We start from the raw sequence: 12,564 nt of genomic DNA, 5'->3' as shown, positions 1-12,564 counted from the left end.
TGATAGCTTAACTTAGAAATCAGTTTTTTAACTGGGGCTATAAGTCCTTAAGAAAAAATTGAACAACTCAAAAAGCAAAAGGGCAGCCAATAATCTCAGTTGTACATATGTGGGTTACAGTTGGGTGGGTGTTTCATCTTTAGCAGTAATTATGTTAAAGATATTTCTTAAGGAAATATGCAATACTTGAAATGTGGTCATGTCAATTTTCTGTGAATTTTGGTTCTCACTGTGAAAATAAAAACAATTAAATTTTTTTAGATATATTCATTATTTGCATTATTGCTAGTGAGTTATATTGGTTTTATATACTAGGTTGATAATGAAAATTGACCACTGTGGAAATATTCCTAAGCTGATGTTTTGAGCAAGAATCCTTTTGTCATTTACTCTGATGAAAGGTTATGTTTGAAACATCAGCTTAAGAAACTCTTTAAGATGGCCAATTTATAATAACAACTCAGTATTATCTTGTAGTAGCTCCACCAACAATTTACCATAGTTTATTTAGAAACATACCCCCTTAATGTATTTGAATTTGAATTTTTTTTTTTGCTCACATTTTGTGTTTTCCTTGATTAAAATATAATATTGATCAGTATATGAGCTGCAAGATTCATTTCATCGTGGTGGAACCATAAATGACATTACTGAGCATATCAGTAGTTTAAATGCAAACTTGCACAGCTATGACACACCAACTCAACTGGTTGTTGACAAGTACATGAAGGAGCATGGCTTGGAAGTGGAACCAGATGAGGAGGAATTTGGCTTTGGAAAACTTCTTATTGACTACAAAATTCCCAAGAATTCAACATCAAAAATAAGTAACAAAGGTACTGAGTTATTTGTTATAACAAAAATGAATTTGAGCCTACATATCAGGAGTCGCTGAAGACTGTTTATAGGGAGGTTCAATTTGGCTGCATCCTGGTAAACTCAGTTTGAAGGACACCTGTCTGCTATATTAGGGAGGTTGCTTGGAATGGTATTCAGCATCTCTGCACAGTTAAGTAACTAACAGATGAACTAACAAGACCATCGTTGTATTTTAGCCATCAACATGATCATACATGTAAAGTTTAAACCCAAGATTACATTATGATCACAATCTGCAATCACATCTCTTATTTGTTTTGGAAGACTGTTATAACCTTCCTAAAGGAATGAATAGAAAAGAACAGCATAGCATAAAGTATATGTCAGAGACATTAATAGATAAATTACATCTACTCCTTCTGGAATAATGTATGTAGATGGTGAGGATCATGCCTAATGCATTCCAGCAATGGAAAGTACTAGTAAACGAAATGCTTATCTACCCCAACACTTTCAACATTAAGTTTGCTTCTCCTTCATAACTTGTCTATTCTAGAAGTTGAAGCTAAGGAAGTTTCCAAGTTTGCTGGGGTTTATTCTGTGAGATCTGGTGAGTTGAATTAAATATTTTATCCGATATTGTTATATTTAGTGAGACCATAATGAGTTGGACTTCTTGATTCTAACTTTCATCCAAATCAAATGACTACATATAAATCTATTATGAGGGTCCAAAATAGACTTTTCCAATCCCCCATTCTATGACTATTTTTTTATTATATTCCACAATCCCACTGCAATTAACATTTTCATCCCAATCCTGCCTGGTTAAACCCAAGTTGCTCCAGATCACTGCCTTATTTAAACTGATGGCAAAATTATAGCCTTTACACTTATTAATAATGTACTCTCATTATGGACTTGCTGAAGGCATATTTAGCAGGCTTAAAAAAATGGTTGTTCCCTCAGATGTGTTTATAGTTTTAATATTGAGACACAAAAACTGCACCAGTGGAAGGACCCACAAAAAAGTTCTCCTGTTTCATAAATAAAATTCTTCAGCCAACCCCACAACAAAAGAAGTCAAATCCCAAAGATGCAACAGACTTCATTAACTGTGTTGGAAAAATGAAAGAAGTGATACTCATCTAAATGGGTGTCACAAGCTTATACACAAATATAACACAAGACATGGGCATAAACAAGGTATGCACAGTATTCAAAAGAAAGCACTTAGACTGATTTTTCAGGAAAACTCATTCCAATTCAACAAACAAAATTACCTGCTAATGCACAGAACCTCCATGGGCACCAAAAATGATATTAGCTTTTGTAAACATCTTCATGGCTGAAATTGAAATGCAAATCCTCAATAAAAGCACTTACAAAGAGCCATATGGAAATGCTACATCAACAACATAATCTCTCTCATGCACACAAACCAAGATGTCATCAACCAGTTCATGGAACAAGCGAATGAACACCATACACCCAACAATCAAATTTACTGCTGAGATATCTGTTTCAGATCAAAGCTACTTTCTCAGATGCAACTATCTATAAGGGTGAAAGATTTAAAAAGGAGTCAGTTTGCCACCTGAGAACCCACTTCAAACCAACAGAGACATTCCAGTACACATGCTACACAACATGTCACCCACCAGGACCAAAGAAAGGCTTTGTTAAAGGCAAAGTGTTATGAACCCCTTAGGGCTAACCCTTCAAAAAAAAAATTTAAAGAGAACATTAGACATCTCAAACACTTAGTAAAGAGAGGCTACCTTGAAAATTTTATTGACAACACACTCTCATAGATCACTAGAATTGTAAAGGGTACACAAACAATCAAATTTTTCTCTTTTTAATACCATCCAATAGTTCTAAACGTTAAAGAAATCCTTACAAGCAAGAGGCATTTAATACAGCAACAAGAGGTGTTCATTCAAAGATATACTCATGAGAGAAAATTATACTAGGGAAGAAAACCAGATATACTATGGAGCCATGTGGACCCATTAATACTTTGTAACAAATACAGAGAAAACTGGAGGCACTACCAAATTATTTAGGCCAGCTGTCAACCCCGATTTGCACTGGAACATTTATTGTACAGTTGTTTATAAAGCAAATATTAAGTACTTTTTTATGTCTCTGTGGTTGAGTGACTCATAACCTGAGCAAAATTATGATCTTGCATATCCAGGTACCATCCCCTATCCTGCCTTCGAAATGAAGCACATCCTGTTCTTACCTTCCTTTTTATCATTGCGCATCTTGCCTTTAAAATTTCTTGTATCCCACATCCTGCCTTAGATTTAAGCCTCATTCGACATTCTGCCAAACCTGATGTTGGATCCCCTATTATAGCCATTAAGATTAGTCAATAGGATGATGTGCTTTGCAAAGTTTTGCATCCAAAGTTCATACTAGTGCTGTTAAATTTACAAACACTGTATCATGATTGCAGTTCTGCAAGCAACATCTCAGAATCCATTGACGACTAGTAATTCACAGCAGTCGCATTTATTGTCATGGAAAAAGTCTACCAGGAAGGTACATTAACGTATATTGGATCCTATAGCAACCAGTACATGATATATACTAAACAGCCATTTAGTAATCGCCATCAGAGCTACTCTTGTATAGAAACATCCTTTTATTAATAAGTGGGTTTTCATGGATTGTTTCCTAAAATGAAACAAGCTCTTTCAAAGTCTAGGCTTGCAGAATTACTGCTACAACTTGGATTGAGTGCATGGTATTTAAACACCAATTTTGGGGATGTCTTCTTCAACACTTTCCAAACCTTGCAGTGTGTTTAAGTACACAGATATCAGCTCAATATTTGCCAGCTAAAATAACATGAAATGTATTTCAGTCTTTAAAATTGATTTGCTACTTAAGTTTAATGGTGAAAAAATTGTTCCTTTTCTAGAAAACTGAGAAGAGTTCAACCATGAAACCAATGCTTGTAGAGGTACAAACACACAAAAAAATGTATTATTTTATGTCTTATTAATATATCTATAAATTCATAAAATTGACCAATGACTATATGCTTCTATCACACTATGAATCTGATCTTGGAATCTTTAAGTCATTGATTTAAATTACTATGTCCCCTTTTTGTTTTACTTGTCATTTTGGAGTCTAAAGCATTTTGCTGTTTGTTGTCAATCTTGGATTTAGAGCTATAGAGACACTTCTGTTTGACCAGGTCTCAGTCACAGTAAAACCATGTGATTACAGTTCAGCATAGAACAATTTCTCTCACTAATATTTTTTTCTTTATTTCTAGAGGTAAAAAAAGTAATTGTTGAATATACAAATTTTGCTCCCAACATTGCAGTATCGTTACATTTGGTATTAAATCAACCATCTATGTCTAATAATTGATAATGTTCATTCATCTCATTGCCTTTCTGCTTGGCAATGTCTAGAGACAGTTTGGAGAAATCTTTTTTTTGTTCACTCCTAGGAGCTAAAGTATTAAGGCTTAATTAATCAACTTTGATCCTTTTTTCAGCTGCATGTATACCCAGGCTATGAACCAGATGAAGTAACTCCCCTTCCACCACCATTCCTTGCCAAAGAAATCATGTTAACTGTCATTGATGCTCAGAGGGATTTTAGAAAGAAGGTAAGAGAGTTGTACTGTTTTCTTCAGTGAGAAACAAATTCTTCTACAGTTGCAACTGTATCACAAAAGTTTTTTGGGGAAGGGAAATTTGGAGAGATGTTGAAAGTAGATATTAAGCTGATGGCAGAAATAATTACAAAAGATGGTGTGAGGAGCAATCTCAAGTTAAAAATTTTATAATTTGGGTGAAAATAATGATTCATAATCTTTTCCCTGCTTCTTTGGTCAAGGTAAGTCAGTGTGAAGTGTATGCTACATCTGCTTGCATGGGATTGGAGACGGGAGACATGTAACACTTAGGACTATTGAGTTAGCATTAGATCCAAGCCTACATTTGCATATGCTTAGTGCATATGTGATTTACTTAATGCTGTATAACTTTTGACTGAGTGTAGATATCTAATTATGTAGACTGATTGGGATTTATTTCTCAGTTGTCCAACGCACATTTGTACACCTCTAATTTTCTAGCCTTCCTTTAAACGTGAATTCCAAGCCTTTGTGTTTTCCAAGACATCTGAGGACATTCTGCAGGTCAGTTAAAGACTCCACTCTTTGCATGAGATAAAATTCTTTTCTACACCTGTACCATTATTATAGAATCCTTAAAATTAGACAATTGTTGCTGGGCCAAAACAACTCAATTTACATTTACAGGTGAACATATGTCGTCAGATAATTTTTTTGAACTCAAGTCATCTCTAACTATTTCTCTATTCTTACTCAGGACTTGTTTTGGTGGTACTTTTTAGAAAAATATCAGGTGAGTGCCACAGTTTCATTGTGCTGTAGTTAAAGAGGAAGTGCACATATTTAGAAATATATATATAATTAACCAGCAAGCCTTTGGCAGAAAATGCTCCAGTAGATTACAGGATTATTACTTCCAGTGCCACAGTTTGGCTGTAATGTGAATTAATCTCTTCTTTTTGACAGCCCAACAAGAACATCCAGGAAATGTTGTTTAATCGCATTGCTCACAACTATGTCAAGATGTTGTTTACAGCCCCAGTGACACAATACAGGGATAAATTTCTTAAGGTACAAATTGTGTGTTAATGCACAGCATGTACTGGTGCAACTACAGCTTTTTTTCAGAGCTCATAGTCTATGAATAAGTAGAGAGAAAAATTGTGGAGTTCTAGGCATGGCAAACCATAGTCCCAGTCAGTGGAGAAGAGTGAAGGGTGAGGAGTGGAAAAAGGTGAGGTTCTAGGAGACATGTCAAGGAGGAGAGCTAGTCCTCCCATTGCCCTCCATGGCCCTGGTCCCCCACATTTTGATGTCATTTGTGATCAATTACAGAACAGATGCCCTGCAACATGGAATCTTTTTGTTTCTCTTTTCTTCTTTTTTTTTTCTTTAATTCCAGAGGTACCCTGACATCATGGCTCAAGCAGTGTACTGCACATTTTGCACAGCATTCCCAACATCTTACAAGCAGTTTGGAGATGAATTCAAAGAAAATCTGGTGCAGTTGATCCATGAGTGGATTGCTGGTTGGTTTTTTTTTTAAATTTGTTTAATGAGCAGTGCATATACACGTACTTGTGTTGTATGCATAATGCTGATAATGTACTTCAATTGAAATATTTTTTTGTCAAGTGGCCAATCTAAAGTAGAAAGGTACATTGTACCTACATAATAATAATGACAATGCCAATTATGATGATGATAATGATAATGATGACAAGAATGATAATTATGTGCCAGTAGTTAATATGATAATTTAAGAATTATTGTTTTATCATGCATACTGTAAGGCTATTGTCTCAGGTACTTGTGTAACATGATAACAAAATCAGTGCAGAAAGATTTCTGTATAACCCCACACCATTCTAAAACAAAGCTGTTGTCCAAAGGCAATCAATTGTTTTTGCCATTGTTTTCTTTATCCATGCAAGAACTGTATGTATAGTGAAGTATGGGGCTGTGTAGGAATCTTTCCGAAACAACCATAATTACCTTTGAATTCTCAATGTAACTTTCAGTTTGTGTCTGTATCTCTGTGTCCTCTTTGAACTTCAAGTCACGCAGTGTTTAAATAACAAATCTGCATCTTGTCCATTTAGGAACCAAATCTGTGCCAAGACTTTGGGCCAAGTGGAATTTCAAAGCTTTGGAACCTAAAGATATGAGGAAAGATGAGCAGATCAAACAGGATGCCTCCAAAGGTACAGAGTAGGCGAACTGAGTTGTGAAGGCATCTTATATCAAAAGCATTACTCTAACTTCACGTAACGGTCCCTGCCTGTGAAAACAAAGATCATGTGACTAACCCGAAGCGATCGCAAAGGACTTTGGGTTGGGCCTGGGAAGGTGGAAGGGGTGGGAGTGTTTGGGGTTAGGGTACAACCCAAGACTTGAACCCTAAGACCTGAAGGAAGAATTCTTGCATTTCGCCACATAAGTAGATAACAAAAGTGTTAACCTTACGACATTTACTTTAGATCAAATTTGGCCAGGTTTAGTGAGTTTAGAGAGGATGTTAAAGAAAAATTATGAGCAGATCTTAGGGGTCGATTGTTAAGAGCGAAAGATTGATTGACATATGCATTTAGTTGTTTCGTTTTGTTTTTATCATGAAGATCAGCAACACTTAAACACGGAATTCCATGTAAGTTACGTTTTAAGGAAAGAACTAAACGTCGTTTTTCCTCGTCAGGTTCTTTGGTTTCGCTCCCAGTGGACCTCAGTGAAGAGAATTTAACAAAACAGAGTAGCTTGTCTTTTGTCAAGAAGTCCTTACCTCACATTCTTGTGGATGAGAAACCACCAGTCCAAAGTAGCTTCACAGGGCTGCCGGGCCGTGACATTAGGAGAAAGTCCGTTGCGGCGAGAAAATCGTCACAAAACTTTAGTGTGACCAATAGTGAGGAGTTGCGTGACTCCATCAGTCATTTGGCTCTGCCTCACGCAAACGAGGATAGGGGATCTGCGACGCCTCAAACTTTGAGTCGCCTGCAGGCAAAAGTATCTTCTTACTCGGCATTTGCTAGTGTGCATAAATTGAATCGCGCAGATAAACGAAGAGAGGTAAGTTTCCTTCAAGATCTCGTTCGCTCTTTTGCTTGATTGTTTTTACAGTGTGTACGTTTTATCTTACTGGGCCTCTCACTTCACCAGTCAGCACGTTCGTTCATTCTGTAGAGTCTTGAATGCGATGATGGTTCAGTTGGAGACTCTTCTACAAACGACCTCCTCTTTTACCCGAATTAAAACTAAGAATGATAACGAAACCACGGAGTTATGAACGGAATGAGTCTTTCACTAATTTGTGGTTCGCACGTTAACCATTAAGATGTCGATTCCAAATTTATTGTATACACTAATGACAGTAAATACAACCTTTGGGCATATAAAATATTCTTTTAACCCTTTACACCCTAACATCGGTATGCGTATTCTCCATACTGTTCTCTAAGGTGCTGACAAGGAGAATTTGTCGAACAATCAAGAGGTTCTTTAGTTGGTGGTCAGTTCCTTTATTCTCCTGACCTTAATATTTCATTCAGGGGTGATATGGTCAGGAGAAATTAGATGCCAGTCACTCTTAGGGGCTAAAGGGTTAAAAAAAACATGATCAAATGGTTTATGATGAACCATGCTATGCGATGATACTATATCACGTCATATGTAGCATTCTAAAAAGATGCTGAGAAAAGATAAACGTAGTTATTACATCGAACTTTCATATGTTTGTCCTTTCATTTCGGTGCTCGAGCGGTTGGCATTTGTTATTGTATCCTTTCAATCGCTCGTTTGTTCGTAAAATCTCGTTGAATTTGCTCGTACGATGTAATCTTGAGAGGTGGCTGAAATTACAAAATGTTGAATAGTTTATGGTATGTTGAAGCCACACAATCCACACAAAAGTCTCAATTGTGGTGACACAAAAGTATCTTTTTTTCTCCTGAAAAAAGATACTTTTGTCTCTTTGTTTTTCTATTCGGAAACCCCTAAGCCTTCTTGGTAGCAACGTAATGCTGATGAGACCTAATATGGGTAAAGCAGCTGATCAAGGCTATCGGCTATATCGCTTACCTTATTTTCCCGGTATCATTTTTCTGAATTTCCTGCTTGAACTGTCCCCTCCACATTTTTTTCCAGTCCTGTCCAATCGGTAGAGGCCCAGAGTTCTCTCGTTGTGTGTTCGATGTTTATGGTCACAGCCCGCTTGTGGAACAGTTTCTTCGGATGCAGAAGTTAGCAAAAGATTCAGGAACTTCGGTGTTGATTCAGAGAACTGAAATCAAGTCACTGCCACCATATCCTTCACAACAAGGCTAAAGAGCATAATTAGGGCAGACTAAGTTAGGCCACGTTCAAGATTAAGAATGACTAAAGATTTTGGGCGATTCTACTTAGGCTAGGATAAGTCTGCTTTGATTTTGGAGTTTACAATTAGCTCAAATGACATGTGTTTCAAGAAGAAAAAATTGTAAAACTCGAGACTGTTAGAAATGATGTTGTAACAATTTTTAAGTTACGTTTGGCGCAGAGAGAAAAACGGAATTTAAAGAAAAGGCTAGCTTGCGAGCAGGCCCTCATTGTTAGTACTATAGGACGCACTTTTCTCTGCCCACTGGCTGATTTAAGACGAGTCGAGGAGAAGTTTGTGGGGCACTAATGACTTATGCGAGTCTCCTTGCAGACTTCTCACCGGCTGCGAGGCGAGGGAACGCTCGTAGGGTTGCTCGCAAGCTAAGTAAAATTATTTCAGATTCCAATTGTTCCCAATTAAAGATTAAAAAGAACTTCATCGAAGATGTAAAGTTCTTCGAATGCTCAAGTTGGGTTAGAACCGGAACCGTTGGATTCTATTCCAGTTTTCTTGGTCGAGATAAACTTTTTTGTTCTTCCATTGTAAATTCCTCTTCAGCTCTCCTTAACCGTGTTTACATTATCCGCCCCAACTTACAGAGAGGTGATCAGAAAGTCTCTCAAGATCTCACAAGCTTTAACAAGTGATTTTAAAAAGTGAGTATATTTGATTCGTTTTCGATTTTTTATCGAGTTGAATTTTTCCAGCCTTGTGTAGTAGTGTCTCCATTTAAGAGGACGCAATGGAATTAGAACGGACCGCGCGAGTGAAAAGTCATGCAGAGTTACTTGCGTTACTTGCTTGCAACCAAGTGTATTATATTTTGAGCGGCAAGGGAGTACTGAAGCAAGAGTCTTACTTGCCTAACATTTTCTCTTTGTTATATTAGTGTCGATATGCTAATCTTGCGCACGTTATCAAACTCCTCTTTTGTACGGTTCAACCTTTTCCTTTTTATCAATAACCCGCCTATAACTTCATCTGAAATATTTTAAACGAAAATAAGAGAAACCGGCTGACACAGAATTATTTCTTGAATTTCCCGCGTACAAATACGATTCTCTCCGATCGTTATCAAAGTTTTTAAAAGTTAGTTGTGAAGTACATAACCTTTTTTTCCATTTCTTTCTTCTTTTTTAGACTGGACGAAGAGAATTCTCACCAACGAACTTTATTTGCTCGTAAACAGAAAGAAGCCAATAGAGACTTTACCAGGTATCAATTAAAATTAATTTATCGTGTATCGGTCACGTTTGATGACTCGAGAGAAAGAGGTTGGAGAACTTTTCAATTGAGTATAGAAAGTAATGCCAGATTGCTATAGGTTTGCTTACTTCGTTCTCTGATTAGTCTAGAAAACTCAAGTCACCCTCTCAACCAATCAGATGCAAAACTAAAAGCAACTACCCCCTTAACGTGTTTTCCCGCGCTTTAAGCAGTTTGCTTTTTTTATTTTGAGTTGTCATTGGCTCTTAAGAACATTTTCCTTTGTTCTAATTGGTCGTAGTAATTACTTTGGTTTTGATTTTACAACATTCAATCGAGGAGCAATATTTGTACTCTTCTTAGTATATTATGGGATACCCACTATGAAACTTATGAATACTGGGTCCCTTATATATGCGTTATTGACCAAGCGTGGGGTCAAGATGGTTGGATATTGGCCGAGTTCTTTCTTTGCGTTCTTATGGACCGAGAAGAAGTCGAGGCCCATAAAAAAAACAAACAAACAAAAAACAGAATGAAGCTAACATATAATCATCTTGACCGATCAAGCTTTGTCAATATTTATTTATTATACAGCGAAAAGGTCATCGCTTTATCAAGAATCAAGACTTGTTTATTTCAAGAGATGGGAAAGTTAGCCAGCTGTTTTAGTAGCAAAATAAACCCACGGGAGCCGTTAATGTTTTGTTTGTTTTGGCTGTCCTCTGCCGCTTTTTGCGACTCTATCGTCGGCATTGTCCAAAATTTATAAACTTAGCGTGACCGCTCTGAGCAATTATTTTCTCTTGAGCAGGATCAAAGCGGGCAAGATGGGCCCATCTTGCCGGCTCGCGTAGCCAATCAGAACACAGGATTCGCTTCATATTGCCCGTGGGCACAGCCAGCGATGTAATAAATAGGTGTACTGTACGTATAGGCGTGTGCTTTCCACCTCTTATATCTTCAGCTCGGAACCTGTATACCATAGTAGTTCTTATCTAAGCTCTCCAATCGCCACCAAAACCTTAGAAGAATAATGCAAGTCCTGTTCACCTTTTACGTGTTGGTAGCTGATACTGATTAGTATAGGTAATAACTTAATTTCGAGTGTAATTTGGTATTGATGAGCACGATTTAATTTTCGAAGACGACAAAATTGCCCAAGCCCATAGAGTAAGAGCAATTTGGGGTCTTTGAAATTTACAAGTGCTTGTTACACCAAACTGGTAATGAAATTATGTTATTACTTGTTAATGATTTCCATAATCAACATCACAGAAAGTCAAGACAGACCAAATTTTGAAAGCAAGCGCGCGCGCTATTTGTAATTTGCCCTCGTCTTACATGAGAATGCACTCGTTTTCAGCTAACTAGAAGCGTGTGATCTTAAAATGCACATTATTAGGTTCGAAACCTCTATGCATTTTCGCCATTAGTTGATTTTATGTTAATCATTTAATCATCTTATCAGACGCGAAGGAGAGTTATTGGCACGTCAGAAGGATGTGAAGAAGATAAGCGAGCTGATATATTTAGAACTCACGGTAAGTTACATCGAAGTAGAGGTAGTAAGTAAGCTAAGTAAGCGGCAACCGGATGCCTTTTTTCACTTTCCGGAATTATCAATTTCTTCATCCATGATTGGAAAGTGACAATTTCTCAATGCCAAAACAAATGCTTGGACTCTAAAGGACCAAAAAAGCTTTCGGTCATACCGGAATTTCTGGAGCAACACAACACATGTACTAGAACTCAGGGACGGCGAAGGTTACTTTCAACTGTGGGGACTTGAATACGAACGCTTGGGCACGAGTTCGTGAGGGGGTCTCGGGCTTTCCACCCCTAGAAATGTTTTTAAATCGTGATCTCGGAGTACAATGTGTGGTGAACCGGACTTTTTCCGTTTTCGTTTTCTTTCTCTTTACTCTTCGTACGTACCTTTTACTAAAACAAAACAAATTATTATCCTCGCAAAATTGAAGTCCCCCAGCTCCGCCGTTCCTGAATCAACTTTGTTCGAAATTCTAAATTTTAAAACGGCCGCCGCACAATAGCAAAGCCACATTATACTTTCTTACCTTTTTTTTTTGGCAATAGTTTGGCAAAAGATGCATCATTAAAGGTGTTGTAAAGAGAGATATTTGATTTTGTTACAATTTAGAAAGACGGAGATGAACAAAGCAGTGGAAAAGTCGCCGCAGCCGTTGCTTCGGCCATGGGGTATGGAACTGAGAGCGAAACCAATTAAACGCGTTTGGGTGTGGCTGGTTTCCAAAGCAATTCAAGTTTGTTCTCTGTTACTCATGAGGGGTGTAATGTGAAGTACTGAGATACTGGCTGAGACGTGGCTTTCGTGTTGTAATTTTATCCCGTGTAATTCTAAAATGCCTCTATTTATTTTGATAATATTTTTACATATGGCTGATTCAAAATTCTTACTTTTGTATTTTTATGACAGTCTAATTTATTAACTTGTGGGTTTATGCTTTGAACAACTTTCTGTGATGTCCAACAATCAACAAGTAAGCTTTTCTTGTTGAGTGGATTAATAAAAGTACATGCGCCTTATGAAGAA

The 12,564-nt window shown here is 37.2% G+C and overlaps 1 protein-coding gene across 3 annotated transcripts in view; it reads left to right on the top strand.

Moving 5' to 3' along the window:
- The window catches only part of LOC113669107 (protein FAM227A), a 13,460-nt gene extending 896 nt beyond the window's left edge, over window positions 1–12,564 (top strand). The window contains exons 2-17 of one of the 3 annotated variants that reach the window (XR_016180713.1): window positions 600–836; window positions 1,376–1,429; window positions 3,287–3,372; window positions 3,755–3,796; window positions 4,346–4,459; window positions 4,931–4,993; window positions 5,187–5,222; window positions 5,396–5,500; window positions 5,832–5,958; window positions 6,532–6,633; window positions 7,125–7,495; window positions 8,570–8,729; window positions 9,364–9,439; window positions 9,924–9,998; window positions 10,587–11,078; window positions 11,461–11,533. Coding sequence is in view for 2 of the 3 variants with exons in the window: in XM_089186175.1 (XP_089042301.1) it covers window positions 600–836; window positions 1,376–1,429; window positions 3,287–3,372; window positions 3,755–3,796; window positions 4,346–4,459; window positions 4,931–4,993; window positions 5,187–5,222; window positions 5,396–5,500; window positions 5,832–5,958; window positions 6,532–6,633; window positions 7,125–7,495; window positions 8,570–8,729; window positions 9,364–9,439; window positions 9,924–9,998; window positions 10,587–10,761 (1,823 nt within the window). In the remaining variant the exon portion in view is untranslated. Of the gene's footprint in view, window positions 1–599; window positions 837–1,375; window positions 1,430–3,286; window positions 3,373–3,754; window positions 3,797–4,345; window positions 4,460–4,930; window positions 4,994–5,186; window positions 5,223–5,395; window positions 5,501–5,831; window positions 5,959–6,531; window positions 6,634–7,124; window positions 7,496–8,569; window positions 8,730–9,363; window positions 9,440–9,923; window positions 9,999–10,586; window positions 11,534–12,150 lie in introns of those variants that run through there. The other 2 variants (XM_089186176.1, XM_089186175.1) reach the window with 2 other exon arrangements.

Source organism: Pocillopora damicornis, chromosome 10 (genome assembly GCF_964200805.1).
Source record: "Pocillopora damicornis chromosome 10, jaPocDami1.2, whole genome shotgun sequence".
Classification (NCBI taxonomy): Eukaryota; Metazoa; Cnidaria; class Anthozoa; order Scleractinia; family Pocilloporidae; genus Pocillopora; species Pocillopora damicornis.
This window is presented reverse-complemented; position numbering and strand designations above follow the sequence as displayed.